At 41.3% G+C, this 22,344-nt stretch overlaps 1 protein-coding gene across 1 annotated transcript; it reads left to right on the forward strand.

Moving 5' to 3' along the window:
* The first annotated feature begins 1,930 nt into the window (after positions 1-1,930).
* On the forward strand, positions 1,931-21,888 carry PARVG (parvin gamma). The gene is made up of 12 exons (XM_010126537.2): positions 1,931-2,034; positions 2,539-2,603; positions 5,768-5,870; positions 6,979-7,119; positions 7,541-7,656; positions 10,301-10,356; positions 11,244-11,266; positions 13,238-13,299; positions 13,418-13,486; positions 14,642-14,743; positions 18,476-18,548; positions 20,588-21,888. The coding sequence occupies exons 1-12, from the start codon at positions 1,956-1,958 to the stop codon at positions 20,665-20,667; spliced, it is 969 nt and encodes a 322-aa protein (XP_010124839.1). The 5' UTR covers positions 1,931-1,955; the 3' UTR covers positions 20,668-21,888.
* Positions 21,889-22,344: the final 456 nt, after the last annotated feature.

The raw sequence follows: 22,344 nt of genomic DNA on the forward strand, positions 1-22,344 counted from the left end.
GTTCTGGGTCCTGCACTTGAGTCACAACAACCCCATGCAGTGCTACAGGCTTGGGGAAGAGTGGCTGGGAAGCTGCCTGGCAGAAGGGACCTGGCAGTGTTGATTGACAGCCAGCAGTGTGCCCAGGTGGCCAAGGCAGCCAACAGCATCCTGACTTGTATCAGAAATAGCGTGGCCAGCAGAACAAGGGAAGTGATTGTCCCTTTGTACTTGGCACTGGTGAGGCCGCACTTCGAATACTGTGTTCACTTTTGAGCCCCTCGCTACAAGGAGGTTGAGTTGCTGGAGTGCGTCCAAAGATGGGCAGCGAAGCTGGTGAAGGGTCTGGAGTCCAGGTCCTATGAACAGCAGCTGAGGGAACTAGGGTTGTTTAGTTTGGAGAAAAGGAGGCTCAGGGGAGACCTAATCATTCTCTACAACTGCCTGAAAGGAGGCTGTTATGGGGTGGATGTTGGTCTCTCTTTCCCAAGTAGCAAGTGATAGGACAAGAGGAAATGGCCTCAAGTTGTGCCAGGCAAGTTTTAGACTGGATATTAGGAAAAAATTCTTCACTGAAAGGATTGTCAAGCATTGGAACAGGCTGCCCAGGGAAGTGGTGGAGTCACCGTCCCTGGAGGTATTTACAAGATGTGTAGTTGTGGCACTTACAGACATGGTTTAGTGGTGGACTTGGCAGTGCTAGATTTGCAGTTGGACTTGATGATCTTAAAGTCTTTTCCAACCTAAATGATTTTATGATTCTATAACATAGTTTGGAAAACAGACTATTCAGGTTCTACTGTCTGTAACTTTTTATTGAGTTTTAGTCTTTGCCAAGCTAAAGCATCCTAGCTTTTTTAGTCTTTTGGACTTGACTGAAAAGCTTTTACGTCAATATTAAGATTGCAAAAGCAAGCCCTTAAAATGGAACATTTCCTACCATGTAAGCTGCCTGTAGAGCCTGGCTCTATCTTTTGTGTGGTCTGTGTAGGCAGCATGGCACAGATTTACATATACATAGTTAAAAAATCAGATTCTTCTCCACTTGCACTGTGGTTTGAGTCGCAGCTTCTAGAAGAGTGGGAGGTATCATTGCCAGCCTCTTATTCGTAGATAATTGCTGGTGACAGGGATGAACTCCAGCTGGGTGTTTGGTAGGACAGCATGTATAGATGGCTATGCAGCCTCTCCACACAATGCCAACAACCCCATTCCTTTCTCTGACTTCTGCTGTCCTCCAACACGACTCCTAGCTGTTTTGGAAAACCTCACCCATAGTTTTGCGTTTGTTAACACAGTATTTTCACCACTGTATAGTGTGTTGTTTGACGCTGTATAGTCGTTTTCGTTTGAGGACATCTGGGTTGCGAAGGAAAGTCATTCTCCAATCTGTGTTTAAAATAAAAAAAAAAATCTTTGAGAAGCCATGTAACTTAATGTAACATGAAGATGAGATTGTCTACCCAGAAACATGTCATTGTTTCCCCACAGCTATACCAGCTGGTCTAATAAAGGAAACTGCTTGTATTTATAAGCTTCTCTCAGTAATTTAACTACTATATTCTTGATTGAATACTTCGTAAGTACTGGTCATTGATAGCAGATATCCATTGATACCTAGGAACTGAAGGCTGAATAGATTGAATAGATTTTACTAATCTAATTCAGATGAAACATAATTGGACTGAATTAAGGCAAGTTTTAGCACTTCAGGGCTTTTTTCTTATATTTTGATGATTAACAGAAAAAAAAAGGAAAGTCCTTTTTAACTTCTTTTTCTTTACATACACTTAAATACGTTTTCAGATTTTTTTTTAAAAAAGCAATCCAGCCATCACAAAATAGTAACTGTAAAAAAACTTTTCTGTTTGTTTGTTTGTTTTCTTCTTAGCATGAATTTTGATCTTTACATGCCTTTACTCGTGTTCCTTTTCTCCCCATATTTTTTACCAGTTTATTGGGAGTGAGAAAGGACAATGGATTCAGCCTTCTCAAATGTGTTTACACAGCCTGCTGCACTTAATCAATTCCTAGCTGAGAATGTCATCGCTCAAGGTATGAACTTTATTAACCAGGACAGAAAAATGTCCAAGGAATGACCTGAACAACCAAGCGGAAAATGTGCAATACAAAGGAATCGTATATTTTTTCGGCAGTGGTCCCCTGGTTTTATCAGCAGTGAGTGAGCTCTGTGTGTGTAATTTGGCTGCTGACTCTCTAGAGGCAGATCATGAAGAAGCAACACAAATTCTAGCTTGTTCTTTAACTGAAATTCAAATTTCATACATAAGGATCTGACCCAGTTTGTTTTCCTCTTTCCAGAATTGTCTGTCTAGATCTTACTGATCTGAATTACATTGAAGCATATTTTCCAACAGCAGTCTTAATAGTCTGATATACTATTTTGTCGCTCATAAGGAGTCAGTTAAAAAATAACTGTGTTTCTATATATGACAATTAGTGATATCGGGTAATATTAATCTGACAGCAGATCTTACAGCAAACTTGCATTAGTTATACCTGATAATTGTTATGAATCTTGTTTGCTTCTTTTCATAGGTGAGAAGAAGAAACTTATAAAACCATCCTCAAGCAACAATCCCAAATTGGAAGAATTAAAACTGGTACTATTTCTTTTACTGTCTTGTTTAACCCTCACCTCAAGTTGCTTTAATCTGTTGTGTTAATGTCAGCCCTGTAAATTACCCAACTCTTTGGCCCCAGTCCCCCACTCTCCATGGATGGGGATGAGCTCTGCTTTTGGCACTTGGGCTCCACACGAGTAAACCAGAGCTTGTGCTTAAGCACACTGCCAGGATGGCTGGGGCCACACAGGAGCAAGCTTCAAATGCCCACAACACCCAAGAGTGGTCACTGCTGTGTGAAAAGTGGAGCGCAGGTTGAAAAAATTAGTTTCTTCTTACACGATACCTCTCCTAACTTGGGGCGTGTGGATGAGCCACACTAGAAGTACCCAGTTGCTACTTCATTGTAACGATGGTGTGATAGCAACGAGAATCCAGCTGAAACAGTGAACTGTGACCAAAAGCAAACTCATGTCAGCGTTTTTGCCGGAGGTGTTCGGATACGTGCAAGTTTCCTACACTTCTCCCATGCTAACAAGTTCTAGGATTGCTGTGCTGATTTGCAACAGTCTTCTGTCTTGTCTTCTACCTCATGTGACAGCTGGTGCGGCTGCAATGCAGCCAGACGAGGATAGCATAGAGCAGAGGGAGAAGGGATGAACGGTAGGCAAGTCACCCACGATGCAGGAGAAAAGCCTTCAAGTTGTTGGTATGGTATCTTGTCTGCTTGAGGTAACTGTGAAGGATGAATCCTATTTAACGGGAAAGTACTTTATTTCCAAGTAATTTTGAGAACCTCCCTTGTGCATTCAATCACCGTGTTTCTCTAATGGCCCAGCCCAGGGGAAGGCTAGCATACTGAAATTTCCTGGAAGAAAAGTGGCCTGTCTCTTATGAGACCAGCACTTCTTGCATTACGGAGATACTAAGATGATTGTTATAAATATTATGAAAACCAGCTTAGGCTGGTTATCAGTGTGTGGTTTACACACTGCTGATGTGTGTATTAGATGGCATTCATAAATCCATAAACATGTGCATTTCTATATTGCGTTTTCTTAAACCTCCGTGCACAGTTGATCGAAAAGATTTCATTTTTGTATCAGGCTTTCACAATGTTTTTATACAAAAGAGAAAATCTGAAAGGTGGTGCTGCAAAATGCAATTATGTTGTCTACAGAGAGACACTGAATTTGTTCTTTCCAGACTGCCAAAAATGAAGAGCTTTCCTCAGTTTATGAAGATTTCTGTGAGCTTCAGTGCTTAATCCATTTCCTTTCAGAGACACCTGAAACAATCTTCTTCACTGTCTAATTTCTTTTCTTCAGATGATGAGGAGGTGGAAATTGGGTCCCAAGGGAGGCAGTCCTCTGGGTGCCCATCGATGCCACTGATTGCCTGCCTAATCTAAAGAGTTCATGGCTCCTCTAGAGAAGAGATTGGGATGGAAGGGAGGACAGGCAGGTATCTTCAAGGGAAAAATAAGGGAAACAAAGAAACTCACTTGGGAGAAAGTCTCCGTTCCACTGCATTTTCATTTTGAGGTGGCTTTGGGGAACCAAGGAGTGTGAAATGGCTCACTGTAGTTACTATAAATACCGAACTGCTTGTAAAATAGAGGATGGTTACATTTGGAAGCCAGTAGCAAACTTCTTGAAGTATTTTTTCTTTTCTCCTTTCCATATTTACTCATTTTTAGATGCAACGCTCTGCTCTGTAGCTGAGTGAGGCCTTGACAACAGGACTGAAGGCAGAGCTGTGTGAGCTGCAGGCTGTGGATGTGGCTGTTTAGAGGCGAGATAGCAAAGGAGGGATCTCGTAGATCTGCACTCAGCAGTGCTTTCTGCTTTCCCACTTCCATCTGGTTGTACCGTTGTGTTTGGGGTGCCACTCTATCTCTCTCTGTTTCAGATGAAACAGAATTAGACTGAATTAAGGCAAGTTTTAGCACTTCAGGGCTTTTTTCTTATATTTTGATGATTAACAGAAAAAAAGCATCGCCACGTCTTAGCCTGCAAGCATTAGCTGAGGAGCACGGCTTTCTGCTCTAGAAAGTTCTTGTTATTTCTATAGCTGAGCAAGTATATTACAAACACTTTGGCAGCTTCTCAGTTTAGGCAAGTGCTGGCGCCAAGCATTTTTGTTTCTTGTGCGGTTTCAAGCATCTCAGAGATATGTTGTTTTTTTTTTCCAAGCTGCTTTTTACATTTTTGTTAACGTTGGCTAACTTACAGGGATCTGCTATGAATTTCCCCCTCTGTTTACAGCAAGTGAGAAGGATATTATTCACACAACAAACTCCAGATGCTCACTTGTAGCAATAACAGCAATACAAGCAATGCCCCTCTTTCGAGAAGAGGTTCTTGTTAAGAGCCAGCTGGGGCTACTGCTTTTCACTTCTGTTTCAGTAGGTCCTCTTCCCTTTCTATCAACACACATGGATAAAACAGATGCCTGGGGAAGTGCTGAGGAGCTACTTTGCTCTCCTGCGTGGGAGCGCAGTGCTCAAGGAAGGGGCTGGGGGGCCAAGGGATGTAACTGGGAATGTGGTTCCTTTCCTGTTGTAGCCAGCCTTCGGCTTCCTGAGCAGCTTCCCCTTGCAGAGGCAGGAAGGATATCGGAAAGGGCAGTGGGAGGACTACCACATAAGAAAACAAAATAAACAAAATGCTTCTCCCTTGCCCCAAAAGGTATTTGGAGACAGATTATTACAAAATTGCACAAAGAAAAAGAAAGCAAAAATAGAAGAGGAAAGAGAGGAGTGCTTAGTAACATGGATGACTACAAGAAACAACCAACAGAATGAGCGAAGCCTCTTTTCTTACAAACTTTTGTCTGACAGTTGAATTTGTGTGAATTCTGTGATGTCTAATGAAGGCAGAGGATGGGAAGTGCACTCTGCAGCCCTTCTCCTGATGGAAGCGGGCATAGCGTCTGTCTCTCCACCTGTATATCTATTTCTACAAAATTCGTAGGAATATAACTTGTGAGATGTCTATCTCACTTAAAAATGAGGGAGAAGTAACTGGTTCTTAACTTCCCTTTAAAAAACAACTAAAAAGCACAAAGGAAGTGGCGGTTGAAAGCAAACCAAGATGTGAGATAAGGGACTAAAGAGAAAGGTGAAACCCAATATAGACCTGAGTGCTATACTGCCTAAACAACAAGAATATAATTGCCAGCTGCTTTGTTTTCCTCTGCAGTTACTGATCGACTGGATTAACACAACTCTGAAAGAGGAGCACATAGTGGTTAAAAGTCTGGAAGAAGATCTGTACGATGGGCTGGTCCTTCATCATCTTTTGGGTAAGCTGCTGCTTTGAGTTTAGCTCACAAACACCTCGTGGAGCAACTGCCAGATCAGAGAATAAACCTCACGGATCGCAACAGCAGTGATCTGCTGGAGTCTCGCTTCTCGCTAGCGGAGAAAGCACTGCATTGTGAACCATCTGTGATAACTGCAGTTCTGAACAACACCTGATGGTCCACTATTGTTTTTATATAATTATTTTCCTTCTAATAAAGTCTTTTTGCCTGCTAGTTAATGTAATAAAAAGGTTAATTTTGAAGTGTGAAATTACAGTGCCTCTGAAGGGAAGGGTGGCTTCATAGGCCAGGATCACAAAGGCGACTTGTGATGCTACCAGAAATATTGGATGGAATTGGCACTATAGTTTATATGTTTTCTTGCTTTAAAAAAAAATAGTAAATAGTCCTAGGTCTAAAGCACTGAGCTAGAGCTGGAACTGGAACTGATGAAAATCTAAGAGGCTTTAGACCACGAGGTGCTTCTATAAAAGATGTAACCTCCTGGAACAGCTTGTTGGTCTATTTCTATTTCTCCATCTCTCTTTTCCCTTTCACTCTCTTTGGGAATGTCTTTCAAATCCTATCTCCTTTTCAGCAAGGCTGAGGGCAGCAGTGTGAACAGGATTGGCTTATTTTAGAATCATAGAATAGTTAGGGTTGGAAGGGACCTTTAAAGGTCATCTAGTCCAAAGGTCATCTAGTTCATAGTTTACTTGTCTGAGCAATGAGCTCATGAGATATATGCGAGTTGATTTTGCCTTTGTATGCTGTGTACAGGAAAGATTCACTTGTCAGATTCCTGTAGCTTCCACTAGGAAAAGGAGGAATGTGGAATGCTAGAATTGGGGGATGATGCTGCAGAGAATGACTTGAGTCCTCTCCCTTTTGCAGAGCTTCACTTATTTTACTGAGGCTTTCTGAGAGTGCAGGGGTTTAACAAGGCATACAGCTGTGGGATGTGGGTCTGTGGAAGCTATGAAGTGGTATCAAACATTTAAAACAAGACTTTGTGTGCTTTGCTGTGATTTATGTTTCTGATTTTTTTTCCCCCCCTATGGTGGTGTTAAAATACATCTTTCTCCTTCCTACGGATTCTCTGTCAAAGAAAACCTAGGATCTCTCAAGCTGGATGTTGACAAGATCGCATTAACAGAAAAAAAACAGCGACAGAAACTCACTGTGATTCTGGAAGCTGTGTCTAAGTGTTTGCAACTGGAAGAAAAGCAGCTGAAATGGAGTGTGGAATGTAGGTGCAGAAGTGAAATATGAGAAAACTATCCATCACAGGGTTTCCTCTGCTATAAGGCTGCTCTGAGGCAAAGGGGTGCCAGAAGAGTAATTAAACAACCTGTTTTCAATTAGTAGTTGAATCAGAAGTGAGACAGGAGTATCTGACCCTGACTAGGACATGCAAGCTGCATCTTCAAAGTGTGTGGCTTGTGGACCACTTAACAGCCCTCAGCGTCCATGTGTATGTCTCACAAAAAGGACTTCTAAGTTGTGGTATTGCTGAACAGTGATATTATATAAACCCCAATCTGCTGTCCCACCTGTGTTATGGCCCCCCATGACTTTGGGATCCTCTGTACAGGGAGAATTTATGATATTAGAGAGAGGTTGACTTGTTTTGCACACTAAACATTGTTTTCTTTCTTTACATGGCATAGCTATCTTGGCAAAGGACTTACTGAGCACACTGCATCTTCTGGTTGCAATAGCAAAGCACTTTGAACCCAGCCTGGCCTTGCCTCCAAATGTTAAAGTGGAAACAATCACCATTGAGGTAATTATAATTTCAGTATTTGTTACAGTAGATCCTAGAGACCTTTCACAATTCTAATTTGCTTAGAATTAGAGAGAAATGTGTGTGCAGTTCTGAAAGAGATACTTGTGTTTTCTGTGAACTATGCCTTTTAATTTCTGAGTTGGCTGGACTAGATTATCATTTTGTTCTCAGTTCAGATACACTATCTTTAAAAGGGTACAAACACTGTACTGTCTTTTCTGCTTGATCAAAAAAAAGCAATAGTCCAAACTGAAAACAGCTGTTGATCTCTGTAAAGAAGAAAAAGAAGAAATTCTGCTGTTATTATCCCTTAAGTGTTTTAACATGGAAGCCTGCACTAATAAATCATGACATTGGTTTAATGCTGAAGATTTATTTCTTTAGGGGAAAGGAGTTTTTACTCCCCTTCCATTGGGATCACATTTTGGTATTTTTCTCTACAAGATGAGATCTTGTTGTGTTTTAACCCCAATCAGCAGCTGAATACCACGCAGCCGCGTGCTCAATCTCCCCATCCCCAGCAGGATGGAAGAGAGAATTGAGAAGAAGGGAAAACGCACGGGTTGAGATGAAGACAGTTTACTAGGACAGCAAAGGAAAACCACAGTAACAACAAAATATAGGGATACTAAAATACACAAAATGAAACATGCACAATTTCTCACCACCTGACGACCCAACGACAGATACAGCCTATCCCGAGCAGTGATCATGGAAACAAAACTGAGCAGCAAGCAAAAGGAGCAAGAGAGAGAGAGCTGCCCCCTGGCCAACCCCCACTTATATACTGAGCATGACATCTATGGTATGGAACATCCCCTTTGGCCAGTTAGGGTCAACTGTCCTGACTATACCCCTCCCAGCTTCTTACACCTGCACATTAGCGAAACCTGGGAAGCTGGAAAAAGTCCTTGATCTCTTAGCAACAACTCATAACATCAGTGTGTTATCAACATTACTCACATACCAAATCACATACTAAATCCAAAACACAGCAGCTACTGAGAAGAAAATTAGCTCCATCCCAGCTGAATCCAGGACAAATCTACATGCTTTCTTCCTCTATTTTTTTTTTTTTCTTAAAGTCAACTCTGGGACTGCAAATATCCTGCAATTTGGGATATAATTGCAAAAAATAGCACCACTGTGTTACAATTTTGACAGAGGGTTTGCAATTCAGTGGTGTTGGAAGCCCAGCACATGGTCTCTATGGCATGACCTAGTGCCCTTCCCTCTTTGGAGGGTTATAACTGGAACTCAAACGAAGCATGCTCTTGAGCTACGTGTGTCATTTAAGGAGGTTTAAAAGTGTCCTGGAGGGACAGCTTCTTCTGGGGCATGGTTCTACAAAGGTAGCTGTTGTGGCCCCAGCTGACCGCTTCAGCAGAAGAATGGTCTCTCTGGTATATAAAGGGAGTCCAAATTGTGCGTTGCTGCCCACGCTCCTGTCGTGTGGATCTGATCCATGACAACCCAGACTCTTAGGAAAGCGGCCCTCCGTCTAGTGCCTTATGGGGCTGCGAGTGCCTCAGCTGCACAGAAATTGAGAGGGATTATCTCTGAAAGTGCAGCATCAGGAAGGGCTGTTACCCCCGAGAGAGAGGAGTGACAATGTAGATAATGGGGTTGTGGTAGTGAGCTGATTCTCTGTAGGAGAAATCGATGCCCCTGATGGCAACAGTAATCATTAGGTCAAAAGTGACGAAAGCCCATGAAGGCACAGCTCAGAAGAGGCTTTGAGGGCAAAAAGTGGGAAATGTTGAGGAAGCCCAAAGGAGACCAGAGAAGGCTTGGCCTTTCTACAACATGTACCTGCAGAAAGGACCTGCCTCGGTGGAGCTGAGTGTGCTCCCCTTCAGCGATGAGTCAAACCCAAAGGAGTTGACTCAGTATGTAAACAGAGGGTGGTTTTCACTGCCTAGAAGGGGAGAGCAGCAAACTTCAGAGACTCTTCAGTGATAAGAGCTGTTTCCCAGGTGTCTGAATAAAGCAGCAGACATGCCTGTCCTCTCCCATCTCTTCAGACTGTCAGTTGGGTTGAAGCACTGGTTTTTTTTTTTTTTGTTTCGTTCTGTGGAGTACTAAGATTCATACAGAGGAACAAAGATACAAGGACCTAAGCCATGATCCCAGGTGGCTTCAGAAATAGTGAGAATTGCCAACCTAAATCTAAACAACCCACCAAACCTAAGTCCTCTGCAGGGGGTATTCATTGATGGGTGGCATGCCATGGCATGAGGTTATTATAAGGCAGAGGTGACCACCTCCAGTGCTGTAAAACTGAAGAGTCCTTACTGCAGTGAGGTGTGCAAGGAAATCGTTGCCTGGCCAAAGCAGCTTGATGTGTTCATCAAGTCTCCAAGTAAACATGCTGGTCTTGGAACTTCACCAACTGAAGGACCGTGAGCTTCTCCTTTGGCTTCCTCTGATGGAGCAGCCATAGCTAGCTTCTGGTTGAAAACTGAAGAAAGCAGAGGGAGCAGGAACCTCCCAAAGTGCCCGTACTAATTGTATTTGGCTTCTTGAACAAATGTCCTCTGGTAATCATTTAAGGCAGCAAACAGGTCATGAAAGCCCCATTAATGCTTACGGATTTTTTTTTGTGTGACAAAACCAAAAATATTTATTGTCTTTTCAACAGAACACCTCCAGAGGATTAAAGACAGCAAATGCAGTGGAATATATCACAGAAAACAAGTAAGAGGGGATATATCTGGCTTTTATGCTGTCAATCAGAAAGGAAATATTGTGGGTGTTTTCCCCCTTAGAAAAAATAGCTGGGATCATGATGATGACAAAAAGTGTAAACCTGAGCATGCATATGCATGCAAACTGTTTCTCTGATTTCTTTCCTTTTTTTTCCCCCTCTTCAGATTCAATATTATGGTATAATACCCTTCTTTACTCTTTATATAAACTTCTCCAAAATAATGCATATGACTATTTCTGAGGCTTAGTGTTTGTCATTACCATGGAATATAATAAGAAATATAATTATAAAAATCAACTACTGTAAATTTACCTGTCCCAGACTAAACTGGAAATTTTCTAAAGCCACAGTGATTTAAATCTATTTTTAATTTATTGCTATTGCATCATTAAATAAAGACAAAGGAGTCAGCTCTTTTCTTATTTTACTTTGAAAGAAAGGTTTGAGTTTACTGAGTTTGTGAGATCAAAGGAGTTAAGTAGTAGGATACCATTTATATACCAAGAAAATATAGACATCATTCCAAGAACTAGAAATAGATTTTCCTACTATAATCTTTTATATGCTAGAACATCTTCAAACTCTAATATCATAAGCAGCTTATTGGAATAGGTTATTATGGATTGTACTTATAAAATAAATGTTCATTGGTCTGTGGGCCAGTTAAAATCTCATATATTTCCAAGAGCCTATACAGATATATAGTGTACTTATAAATGCCTGTTGGAAAGTTATTCTGACATAAGGTTAATGGCACTTTGTACTGTATCTCCTGCTTTACAAGATAGCTGGTGACCCAGCTAAGCTTTGCTTATGAATAAGATTGGTTCTGCTGAATGCTTTTTCTAATTCTTGCTTTTTATTGCACTTTTAGAGAGAAATTAGAAGCACAGTCAAGTAAGTACTGGCATTGCCAAGTTCAGTGTTTCGCTGTTATGTGCTGTTACACACCACATTTTGATCCATTTTTACTTCATTATAAAATCCGTATCCTCCCACTGGAGTTAATGGAGATTCATGGATTTCTCCTACTGTTTTTCTCCCAATGTCTTCAGTTAATGTGTGTTCACTTTGACCACTTTTTTGAGTGGTCACTTTGCCTGTGGACTACAGACAACAGATGCGAGGGAGCTGAGACAAGAAATGAAACGGGGGATTGATGACCCAACAGAGATCTGGCTGGGGGCAAAGTATATCTTGGATTTACTCATTGACCTCATTCACTGTTGGAACTATTTATGAGCGTAATGGCTTGAGAATTGTGCTGCTTCTTGCTACCTGTTTCAATGTAGTTTCCTTTTCACAGCTGGCAAATGAGATCTGGAAATCTACCAGTACTCCATTATGGATGATAGCTCAGTAAAACTAATGTCCCCAGAGTTTTTGCGCTTAGGGCTGTGAAACACTCAAGGTGAAAAATGTCCACATGTCCAGAGCCTACATAAGGTCTGGGCACTGCTCCGGCTTCCATGTGAGCTCTCTTCATTGCTGCAAAGGAGCGCATTGCATCCCCAGTCGATCGAGGCAACCATTCTAATTCCCTGCTGTGCCCTTTGTGGTAGCACTTTCATCCTTTGCAGAAGCACGAATATGTATTAAATGTACCATTTAATATATATTATCGCTTATTCTGCTGAGTGGTCTCTAGTGTGAGCTGAAATTCTGAACCTCACCGCCCACCCCCACCGAAATTAGGTGTTTCTTCCAGCAGCCTGATTCTGCTGGGAAGGGAAATCTGCAAATCACTCTTCAAAATGCTTGCTCTCTCTCGCTCTCTCTCTCTTTTTGACACAGCGTGCTTAACAAAGAGAGAAATCCCAAAGCCTGGCTCCGGAAGAGGGCTCTCTAGTTTGCAAGACCGGTGCAGGGTTTCGGGCTGTTGCTTAGCGAATTGTTCGATGGATTCACCACTTCCCTGACACTGCTCCTGCAGCAGCCCTCTGACAGGGAGAAGGGAGAAACCGGAGGAAACCCTTTTGCAGCGGAGCCTTCTCTGCTGCTTGGTTTTGGAAGGAATCTTCCTTAAGCAAAGCTGCCTTTGCTTTCCTGCACCGTAGAAACGGGTTCCCCATTTAGTTCTGCTGCCAGAGCACCCTTGATTTTTAAGGATGTTTCAAATGCTTTGTTCCTGGCCACAGAAAAGCCTTGTGGCTAGGTTACCATGAGGATGTATCCTGCTTTTGCTAAACCTGGGCAGAAAATGGAGGTGAGGGTGGGCATTCACAGGGATTTTGATTAATCTAATTTCCTCAGAAATCTTTAAATTCATGCTAGCTCTCTGGCACAGTGCTGCTGGCACTGGCTCGGTGCCTCTCTTTAAACTGGCTGGCAGCACTGGTCATTTTTGATTTCCATGAATTTTCAGAGGAAGGGCAGTGCTTCCAAACCCAATATCTAGTTTGTGGGGTTTTTTTGAAGGAAGGGGGCTTTTTTTTCCCTGCAAATTTGATGTAACTGACATTTCTGTTGGGGAAGAACAGTAAAATGTATAGCTCCTCTTCGCTGCTTACAGTATTTTATCCCAGAGGCTCAGGGTTAAAAACACAAAACTGAAAAGAGATAAACTGTAGAGATGAGAAACTTAGCCATTGCTCAGACTGGTGGCAGCATGAATCCTGAGAACCTCTGCAGGCAAAAATTACAGAGCTAAATGAAGTAAATTGTTTTCTCCGACGTAGTCAGGCTGAAGGGAAGCCTGTCACCTTGTCCTCTGATAAATAGAAAAGCAGGATTTTTTCCTCTTCTCGCTACAACTTTTTTTCCTCCTTGACTTATATGATGTGAACACCTTTCTCCTTCTGATGCCACTTTAAACCTCTGATCTGACAGTTATTCTAAATAATACCAATTAATGTTGTTTTGATACAGAAGGTGATGCCTTTGATGAATTATTTAGCCGTGCTCCAGATAAACTGGATGCTGTAAAAGAGGTAATTTACTTTTTTAATAGACATCAAAATTTGTAAGGTAATGCATAATTCATGACTTCACTGAAAAAAAAAAGTTCTTTTTTTCTTCCACCCTCTCCTCCCGTTCTGTTTCCTTTAGGTGTTTTTGCAATTTGTCAACCAGCATGTTGGAAAATTAGGATTAAATGTGAAAGACATCGAATCTCAGGTAGCCTGCTCTAAGCTGCATGTTAACCATGTTTTGTCAGCCGTTTGAGTGTTTCCTTTCCCCATTAGGATTCCTCCTTTTTGTTGTACTAATTTGAAACTTGGCAACAAAACAATTATTTCTAGCCTCAGGTTAAGATATCAGACTTCAGCCTCTGAAGTTTCCGAAGCTCATAAGTAATGAAAAAAATATAGCTTTGTATTGAAGGCTGCCCTTGTCTCCCTTGTAATGCTACAGGGAGTGATTTTCTGAGTCTGCCAAACTCCTATGGATGCTCGTTCTGTTAGGATGGAAATAAGGGTGTTCTGACAATTTAACCAAAGTCGATTCCTGGTGCTTAGTGATTTTTAATGCTGGATTTTCTTCATTGTACGAAGGCCTGAGTTTCACTACATTTCGAAGTCCCATCCTCTGAACATCAAGCGTCTGTGAAATTGCAAGAGAAGTGCTCATCAGGCACCTTGGGATCACCTCCCTGGGCGCCGGTGAAGAGAGGCACAATCACACCTCTGCTGTCCCCCTCCGCTGCCTCTGGGCAGAGCTGGGGACCCACAGCATCCTCCCCGCACCCCTCCAGGGAGCGAGAGAGTGATGGGAAATGAGCTTGGGGACATCCCTTGTGGCTTTTTCTTTCCCTGCTTCTGCAGACGCACACTCAATAACTGCAGGATAAATCAGCCCGCAGCTCTTGCTTTGCTCCAGGCATTCAAAACCTCAATGTAGCAGCAATCCCCAAGCATTTTGCCCTGCAGATGCAAAGCGGAGCTGTGCTCCAGTGCTCTTTTGGGTTTTGCTGGTGGGCAACTGTGAGAAAGAAAGTTTTGCAAGTGTTTTGCAGTAAATATCAGGCACTAGGCACAATTTAATTTTATTTATAGTTAAGCGTTTGTCGCTTGTGGTTGTCTGAAGTCTCTTCGCATCTGGAATAGTTTAATAGCTGTCCTTTTACAAGGTTGTATTTTTACTAATAGGAACTTGGGAGCCTTATATAACTAAATACGAAGTTCAGTGTAGAAGGGGTTGAGAGAGCTGAGTCATTAGGCTGTCTGCTTGCCACAGGATCATTGAAATTCCTCAATTGCTAGAATGGCATTTGTCAGAGTAATTTACTAAAAGCCAAGGTAATAAATAATATTTAGATCATTTTTCATCCAGTTTGCAGATGGAGTTATCTTACTTCTGTTAACTGGACAACTGGAGGGTTACTTTCTGAATTTAAGGGATTTCTTCCTGACCCCAGCCAGCACCACGGAGATGGTAGGTTGTTATTTAATTACTGAGAGCTTGAGGCTTCGAACGTCTCATGTGTTTAGTGCCTCTGTATGTCAGTGAAGAGCTCTGCCCCTTGCTTTAACTGCTGCTGCATATGAAGTCACGTGCATGCACAGCGTTTGCAGGACGGTGGTTTGGGGCAGTACAAATGCATGCACTCAGGGATGCAAAAACACCTTGGAACGGGTTGGTGTCTTCTTCCAAACTAATTCCCTCATGGGAGGCAAACTATCGTTACTTGCATTTGTTAGGCAGGTACATGCTTCTGACGCCTTCTAGTGAAGGACAGAGTCTCTGGGTGGTGGGGAATTGGTACGCTGTCTCCTGCAAGCCTGTCCTGCAAACAACATTTTTAAATTGTTGACACCATAACAGAACTGGATCTCTATAGGTTTCCTTACGCTGTCCTAAAAATATACCTTAGTCAAGACATGACCAGAACATTTTGAAGGCCCCCTTTGTGCTTAGAAAGCTCTTGAGAATTTACATCTTTTCCTCCCCTAAGGCTGGGAGCTGTAACCTACCCAGCCAGCCTTGTTTGACTCTTTTTTCAACCTCTACCAGGCAGATTTCATCAGTGCTTCATCGGCCAGAAGGTAGTGCGTGCTGGGCTACCGGTGCAAACGCCTCCTCCACAGATCTAGGATGTGGAAATATTTTGTAATATGTGAGATATTTTATAATTGTCTCTGGTGTGGGTAGGGATATTTCATTTGGGTCACTGGATAGCTCTAAAAAGCTTGAAACCATAGCTATTTTTCCTGGGTTATATCCATTCAGATCTCTGAAGGTGAAATGTGTCAGATCCTTTTTGCTTGAGAGCTGCCTGAGAAGGGAATCTCTCCTCTGGCATGGTTTTGCATTACAGCTTCCCCGCACAGTCAAGGCTCCCATCTTATTCCTGATGTCACCACAGTTAATTTCCCTGGGCAATATTTATTGATAATGAAAATTTTAAGAGGTACCGTATTACTTAATAAATACTCCTGTGGAGCTTTTCATCAAAACATTTACAAGCGCATTTGTCTGAGACCTATGTTCAAATTTTGTCAAAAATTCATTGCTATCTGTTGATGGCTGTTTAAGGTATTAGGAAAATTTGAATTTTTTTTTAAACTAAGATGATTCAAAATGGAGAAAATATATTTTGAAGGATTGAATCAAAGCATTACCTTGCAGTTGTTTTTCTTTCCTTTTTCCTCCTTCACTCAGTTTTCAGAACTGTTTGCTCTGGTCCATTGGCTTGGAAATAACTTTTTAACATTTCAATTAACTTTATTCAGAGGAAGTCAATGAATATGTTTTTATTTAAAATTTCATCGATAACCCTTTTCTTTTTGGATCAGACCTATTCAAGCCTCACAGATCTCTCTCAAGAAGTGAGATACCCCTACATTTCAGGTACAAATCAGAGTTCAGGCTTCTTTTTTTTTTTTTTTTCTTACCCTGCATGTGCAGGTCGCTGGTCACTTTCCTCAGAGAAGGATAGAATGGGTTTGGGTAATGGTTTAGTACAATTCTCTACATCCTAGTAGTTTCATTTTCACCAAGTTACTTCCACACACTGGACTTTTTGTTGAACAGTTTGCCAAACTGGTATTTACCATTTGTTTCTCCTCTGATGTTCATTACAAGATGAAAAGCAGGATGACAATATAACTAAAAATATTGAGCAACCATAGTTCAACTGTCATTTGTATATAAAATACGTCTTTCAATTCCCCTGTGCTTTCTAACTCCCTGTCATTTTAGATGTTAATTGGTACAGTAAAGTATGAAAATGTAACCTTTGCTGAGATTTAAAACATGTCATTTGTGTTATAAAAATGGTGACAACCACATACACCGTTGTGATCAGTGCAGTGCGTCAACTTTCATTCAAGCTGAAAGGTTGTGGTTCAAAACTGATATGTACACTTCATGAATTGCAGGGAAGGGAAATTGGGATGGAAACAGTGATACTGAGGAGGAAACAGAAACAAGAAATGGGGAGGGCAGGAGTCCCTGTTAAAGGGACAGGAGGGATCAGGAAAGCAGGAGCAGAAATTTGGGAGGTGACCCACCTACAGGTGCAAGAAGACAACACTGTGCATAGGTAGATCTGTTGCAATTTTTTTTTGATGTTTATTACCAAAGAATGAAATTTACAAGTAACTGTAAAGAAAGTCCAGCGCTGGGCACTCATGTGTAGAGAAAGGTGTGTATTCTGAGACAAAGAATATAATCACAAAATAGGTCAGGCTGAAATTAGGGGTGAACTTTGTGCAGTCAGGAGATGAAGATGATGAAGGAGGGCCCTTGTGCTTATCAAAACTGGGTGAACTCGGTACTTTTGAAAAACAGGCCCAGAGCTGAAATACCCCAAAATGTCCTGACCTTTGTCCAGTTGTAAATCCTAGAGAACTGTCTAGCTCCTTTGAGTCTGGAAGCGCAACCGGATGAAACAACTTATTTTTCTAGGTTGCCTTTCTTTGGTAGTTACCAGTATTTCTGACTGAAAAGTTATTTTGAAATCTGCATGTTACCATTCCTTGCAAATCTCATACATTACAGAGAGGGAAATGTGCCCCTTTTATCTATGCTGGTTCACTAAGGAAACATCCGATTTATTTATTGCAAACAGAAAATTGTGTAGGTCTGTATGAGCTTAAGCTCTCCTGGCTGTTGACTATCAGAGGAAGAAAACAAGCCCAAATCCAAACTGTCAGTCTCAGTTACTGGTAAATCAGAGAACCAGGTACAACATAAATCTATTGTTTCACTTCCTTCAGAGCACACCGTTTTTGCTTGGCTTATGCATGGGGGACCCCGTGCTTATTGTCAGAAGATAATAGGGAACCGCACGGCAGCAGTTATGATGTGCCTCCCAAAGGATAAATTGCTCAGTAGCCTAAGAAATGTATGAAGAGACAATCTGAAGTTTGTTCAGGTCTTCTTACTTCATTAGAGAAAGGAAGCTTGCTAATTAGTAGCCAAGTAAACAACTGCCCTTAAGCTGTTAGAAGCTTGTAATGGGATGTTATCTTACTTTTAAAAAGTCATTCATGACTACTGCATGTGCATGGGATGCTGCTTTTATGAGGGGAAGGGAGAAAAAAGACAGTGAGGAAAAAAAACCAGAAAAATTCCCCAGCCTTCCCTCATAGACGTGTGCTTAATTTCTCACAAGTAATATTGAGTATATCATCACTGCTGTTACTGTGTGTAGACATCTTTATAGGTTAAAGGATAAACTTCTAGCTCACCAATATAGCTAATTTGAATATTTCCAATCTTTGTAATTCTGAATTAAATATAAAGAACTTTTTCCTTATGTATTTTTGTTTGTTCCAAATGTGGTAAGCATATGGGCATTGTTAAAAAAATAAATAAATAAATAAATTCCATGCATCTAATAGATCCAGTTATGAATCTAGCCTGTTTTGCCAATGGAAACATCCATTAACACAAGACTTTCACATGCAAGGTCTATTTTTAAATAAATCAATTCTTCTGCCCACCTCATGGGATACGTTTTGCTGGAGACAGATTTTACATCCGATTTCATATGGTAATTGGTAGAAATTCTGAAAAGCACTCCATCAAAACTAAGGAGATGAATATGAGTACATATTTTTGAATCAGTATCTTCAGCTACTAGAGAAATACTTTTCCAAACCCCACCGTTAGGTGGAAAATATTTTCTGTTACATTGATATCTCTCTCTCTTATCAATAGCTTCACAACGTTAACCTTGCATTGGACTTACTGACAGATGGAGGTCTTCTGAATTTTTCCGTGAACTCTGAAGGTGAGTCATATCACGCAAACTTGTCTGGAATAGAATTGCTAATATCCTGGTTTAGGAAAAGTTGGGGTAATTGAAGAAAGTAGGTTCTGCAGCGTGACACTGACACACTTCACCTAATGACTGACCCATAGCTCCTCATGCAGAATCAACAGCAATAAAGCTGAGAAATGTTTTGAACAATCTTTATTTCTATAGTAAAAATGTTGGATTGTTATAAGTTTAGTAACTTTAGTCTAAACTTAAACTCTTTAATAAGTCAGTATTTGTTAAGGATTTAAAACAGTGGCAGCTTCTAGGGAAATTACAGCAGCTGAGCTGGAGGGAAAGCTATTTTCCTATCTCATAAAAAGTTTTAGTGCATTGAAAACAAGCTTGTTTCATGTGGAAGGACACCTTGGAGTGTGTGTATGTCAGTGTATGTCCTGAAAATCAGAAACACCGACTGCTCTATTCAAACCCAGAAGAGCTGGTGGCTCAGTCTCCTGAATGCGAAATACATGGGTTTTAAGCTGCTGTTCTGCCTAGCTCAGACCTGGGAGCTGAATGTTGATCTCCTGCACCCAAGTGAATGCTTTAATCGCTGAGTCAATGTACATTCGAGTTCTCCTCTCTTGCCTCACCACTGATTTTCCAATTTAAAAAATGGTCCACAGAATTTTTTTTTACCAGCTCCTGGTGGGATAAGAGATGTGGCTACATTAATGGATGGTGCTGTGACTGCTTAGCCTGACCTGTTGCAAAGTGCAGGGCACATCACCTCACCCCATCAAAAGCGTGTTGTTGAATAAGGAAATAAATTCTTTGTTAAAAATAGAAAGCATTATTTCTTCCGCTATTAGTTACTCATAAGCAAGTCGTTACATGTGTTTAGTACATAACCCACGGCTTCATAGAATCATAGAATGGTTTGGGTTGGAAGGTACCTTCAAAGGTCATCTAGTCCAACCACCCTGCAAGGAGCAGGGACATCCCTGACCAGAGGATCAGGTTGCTCAGAGCCTCATCCAACCTTCATGGAGAGGGAAGGATACAATTTATTACTTTCTTTGTTTTTTCTCCCTTTTCTTTTTTTTCCCCATTAATGCTTTGGTGCTGTTGGCAGTTTGCATGACAGGCATGCACAAATTGTGGGATTTTTGCCATATTGCACAGAGCTAGGAGTTTGGAAAGCTATTTATGTTAGCTTTGAAAAGAGTAATCTGTGTGATCTCGGGTCTCCGTGCTGAGATTCACCTGCAGTATGAAAGGATTTGAACTCATGCTTTCTTTCCTCCCCTCTGGCTATTCTGCACTGCCTCAGATCCAGAGTTGGTCAATATAAGAAATCTTGGTGCCAAGATCTGCAGATCCTTTAGCTGCACTAGGAAAATTCTCAGGTAGTGATTGAATTTAATATGATTTAGGAGTACTTACTACAGTACACTATTTAGACTGTTCAAGGATCTCATTTACTGGTGTTTCATTGTTAGTCTTTCTCCCAGTGATTTAAGCACTGTAAGAAGAACAGTAAACCCTCTAAATCAGTTACTCTTTTCCATTGCCATTATTAAATACGAGAGCAGTTTGTACAGCCAAGAACAAGGAAGCTGAAAACTAAATGAAAAAAAAAAAAAAAAAGAAACAGCCAACAGCAGCAAAATATGATGGAAACATTACAACCAAAAAATAAAGTGTCAGGTAATTCCCAGCATGATTCCTGCCATAGAAGAATAATAAAAAACTAAAGCTGTAAAGTCTCATTAAATTATCTACTCTGTTCTCTGCTGGTGAAGAATTACTTCTTACTGTGCATTATTTATCCTGTCTTCCAGCAAGAAATGACCAGTAAAGGTCCCTTTTCCTTAAGTCCATTTAATAAACAAATAATTTGCTAGCTCTGTCGTTCTTGTGTTGCTTCTTGTTACAATGAGATTGTCTAAGTTTGCATTATAATTGGGGAAAGGTGGAAGATTGTCTTTGGCAGTTGCAGTCTACTTCTGTTCCAGGGATTGCTAATCCTTCCCATCTGGTTTTGTGGTTTCTGGTTTGTGTATCCACAGATATTGTGAAGGGAGATATGAAGACTACAATGCGGATTCTGTATTGCCTATATTCCAAACACAAGACCAAAGAAACATGAAGAGGAAGGCCAAGAGCTTAGGCTTTTTTTTTCCCTTTTTTTTTTCTTTTTTTTTTTCCTAGTGTGTCATGGTCTGATTTTTGGACTCCCAGCTCTGTTTGCCACTGCTAATGTGCATGCACTTGTGTTTGACACTTGCTGTATTAAGATGGTATATGCCATTACGTATTCATGCAAGGTTTCACATATACAGCCTGAGTAACTGTAAGTATGTGTGTGTCCAGGGCCAGTGTACCGTGTAATTCTGTGGCTGTAACTCTTGCTCCAGCCTTGTCTCTTCTCTCTGAGCCCCACTAATGCTGCAAAGAAGCGCAATGTGTGTTTATTCTAGGCTCTGGATTCTTTGCTTCTGGAGATTAATTTGGAAGCTGTCATTGCAACCTCCCCACTTCCCTGCTTCTGATTCTCTCTGGAAACTAGAGAGGTGCAAGACCCATCACAGCATCTCTGAGAAGGTTGCAGACATGCTTGAAGCTCAAGCTCAAAAACTTCTTTAGACAGGTGGCCAGCTGTTGTCAGACAAGACGATATGGACTGGATCCCAATTGAATAGGCAGCAAAAATGAAATCTAAACTTATCAAGTGTTTGATAAAAGTTTCACCATTTGCCTGCTTGAATGTGGAAAAAGGAGCCAGAATAACATCCTGGTGTGAGACTGTGCAGTAACAGAGGAGTCTCCTGTGCAGCTGTGGAAAGAGGCCCTTATTTTCTTGCTAAGCTACTGACAAACAGTGGCCAGCTTCAGCCTGTTGCAGCCCTCATGTAACGTCTGACTGCTGGGAATGCCGATTCCTGTGTCAGGCGGGTTATAGGAGTGACGAACATGACTGGCTTTCTCTCCGATAAGAGGTGGGTGGGTGCTGGCGGCTTCTGCAGCCAGTAGAAGTAGAGGCCATCATGGATGGGAGTAGTGAAACTCTCAGTTTTTGCCACTTCTGACAGCGTGCTCATGCTGTGGGGCCTCTCAAACTCCTCTGAAACTCTCTCAGCTGAATTTGTCCAATAACCATCGCCAAGCATCCCAGCAGCCCCCTCTGGATGCAGCGAGGCTGGCCACAATTTATGTTAGCTGTCACCCTCGGTCTTTCTCAGGGGTCTTAAATCAGAATTCCTTCAAAACCTCCATCTGCTCCCTTGACCTTAACATTATATCATGTTTGTGTTGCATAAAGCTTGAGATCTAATTAAAAAAAAAAAAAGATGTTTTGATATTGTTTTGACTTCCTTCTAAACTCATTTAATTTCCTGTCGTCAGTGACTCTGAAATTTGATCTCTGATTGTGATCCTCCATCTGTGTGTTATGGAGAAACCAAAGATCGCCTAGCGCGAGTGCTGACATTTACAGATGAGAATTTGTTGTGTCTAGTTGTGGATCACACAGCCTAAGAAAGATCCTTAGATAGCAATGCTGATAAGTCTTTGAGTCCTGCCTTTGAAAATGGTAAATACTGCACAGCTGCTGGAGGAAAGAGTTCTGCAAACTGCCCTGAGCCTACTCCTTTTTGCACCAATAATTACCTAACAAGGTAATTATTTTATGTTTTTACAGAGAAAATTCCAATGTCTGGTGCCAATGAGCTACAGAGAGATCAGCTTTCTTCCCTAGCATATCAGTTGTGTGTGCTATTTTGAATGACTGAAGTAAAAAATACTTATCATAGAAGCACAGAATAGT

The sequence above is a fragment of the Chlamydotis macqueenii genome, chromosome 1, assembly GCF_036417535.1.
Source record: "Chlamydotis macqueenii isolate bChlMac1 chromosome 1, bChlMac1.mat, whole genome shotgun sequence".
Classification (NCBI taxonomy): Eukaryota; Metazoa; Chordata; class Aves; order Otidiformes; family Otididae; genus Chlamydotis; species Chlamydotis macqueenii.

What these genes read in the sequence shown, in the direction of transcription:
- PARVG (XM_010126537.2), top strand. Translation starts at nt 1,956, where the DNA reads ATGGATTCAGCCTTCTCAAATGTGTTTACACAGCCTGCTGCACTTAAT. An exon ending in TGAGAATGTCATCGCTCAAG is followed by an intron (nt 2,035 to 2,538) that starts GTATGAACTTTA and finishes TTCTTTTCATAG; the next exon opens with GTGAGAAGAAGAAACTTATA. An exon ending in GCTGAAATGGAGTGTGGAAT is followed by an intron (nt 7,120 to 7,540) that starts GTAGGTGCAGAA and finishes TACATGGCATAG; the next exon opens with CTATCTTGGCAAAGGACTTA.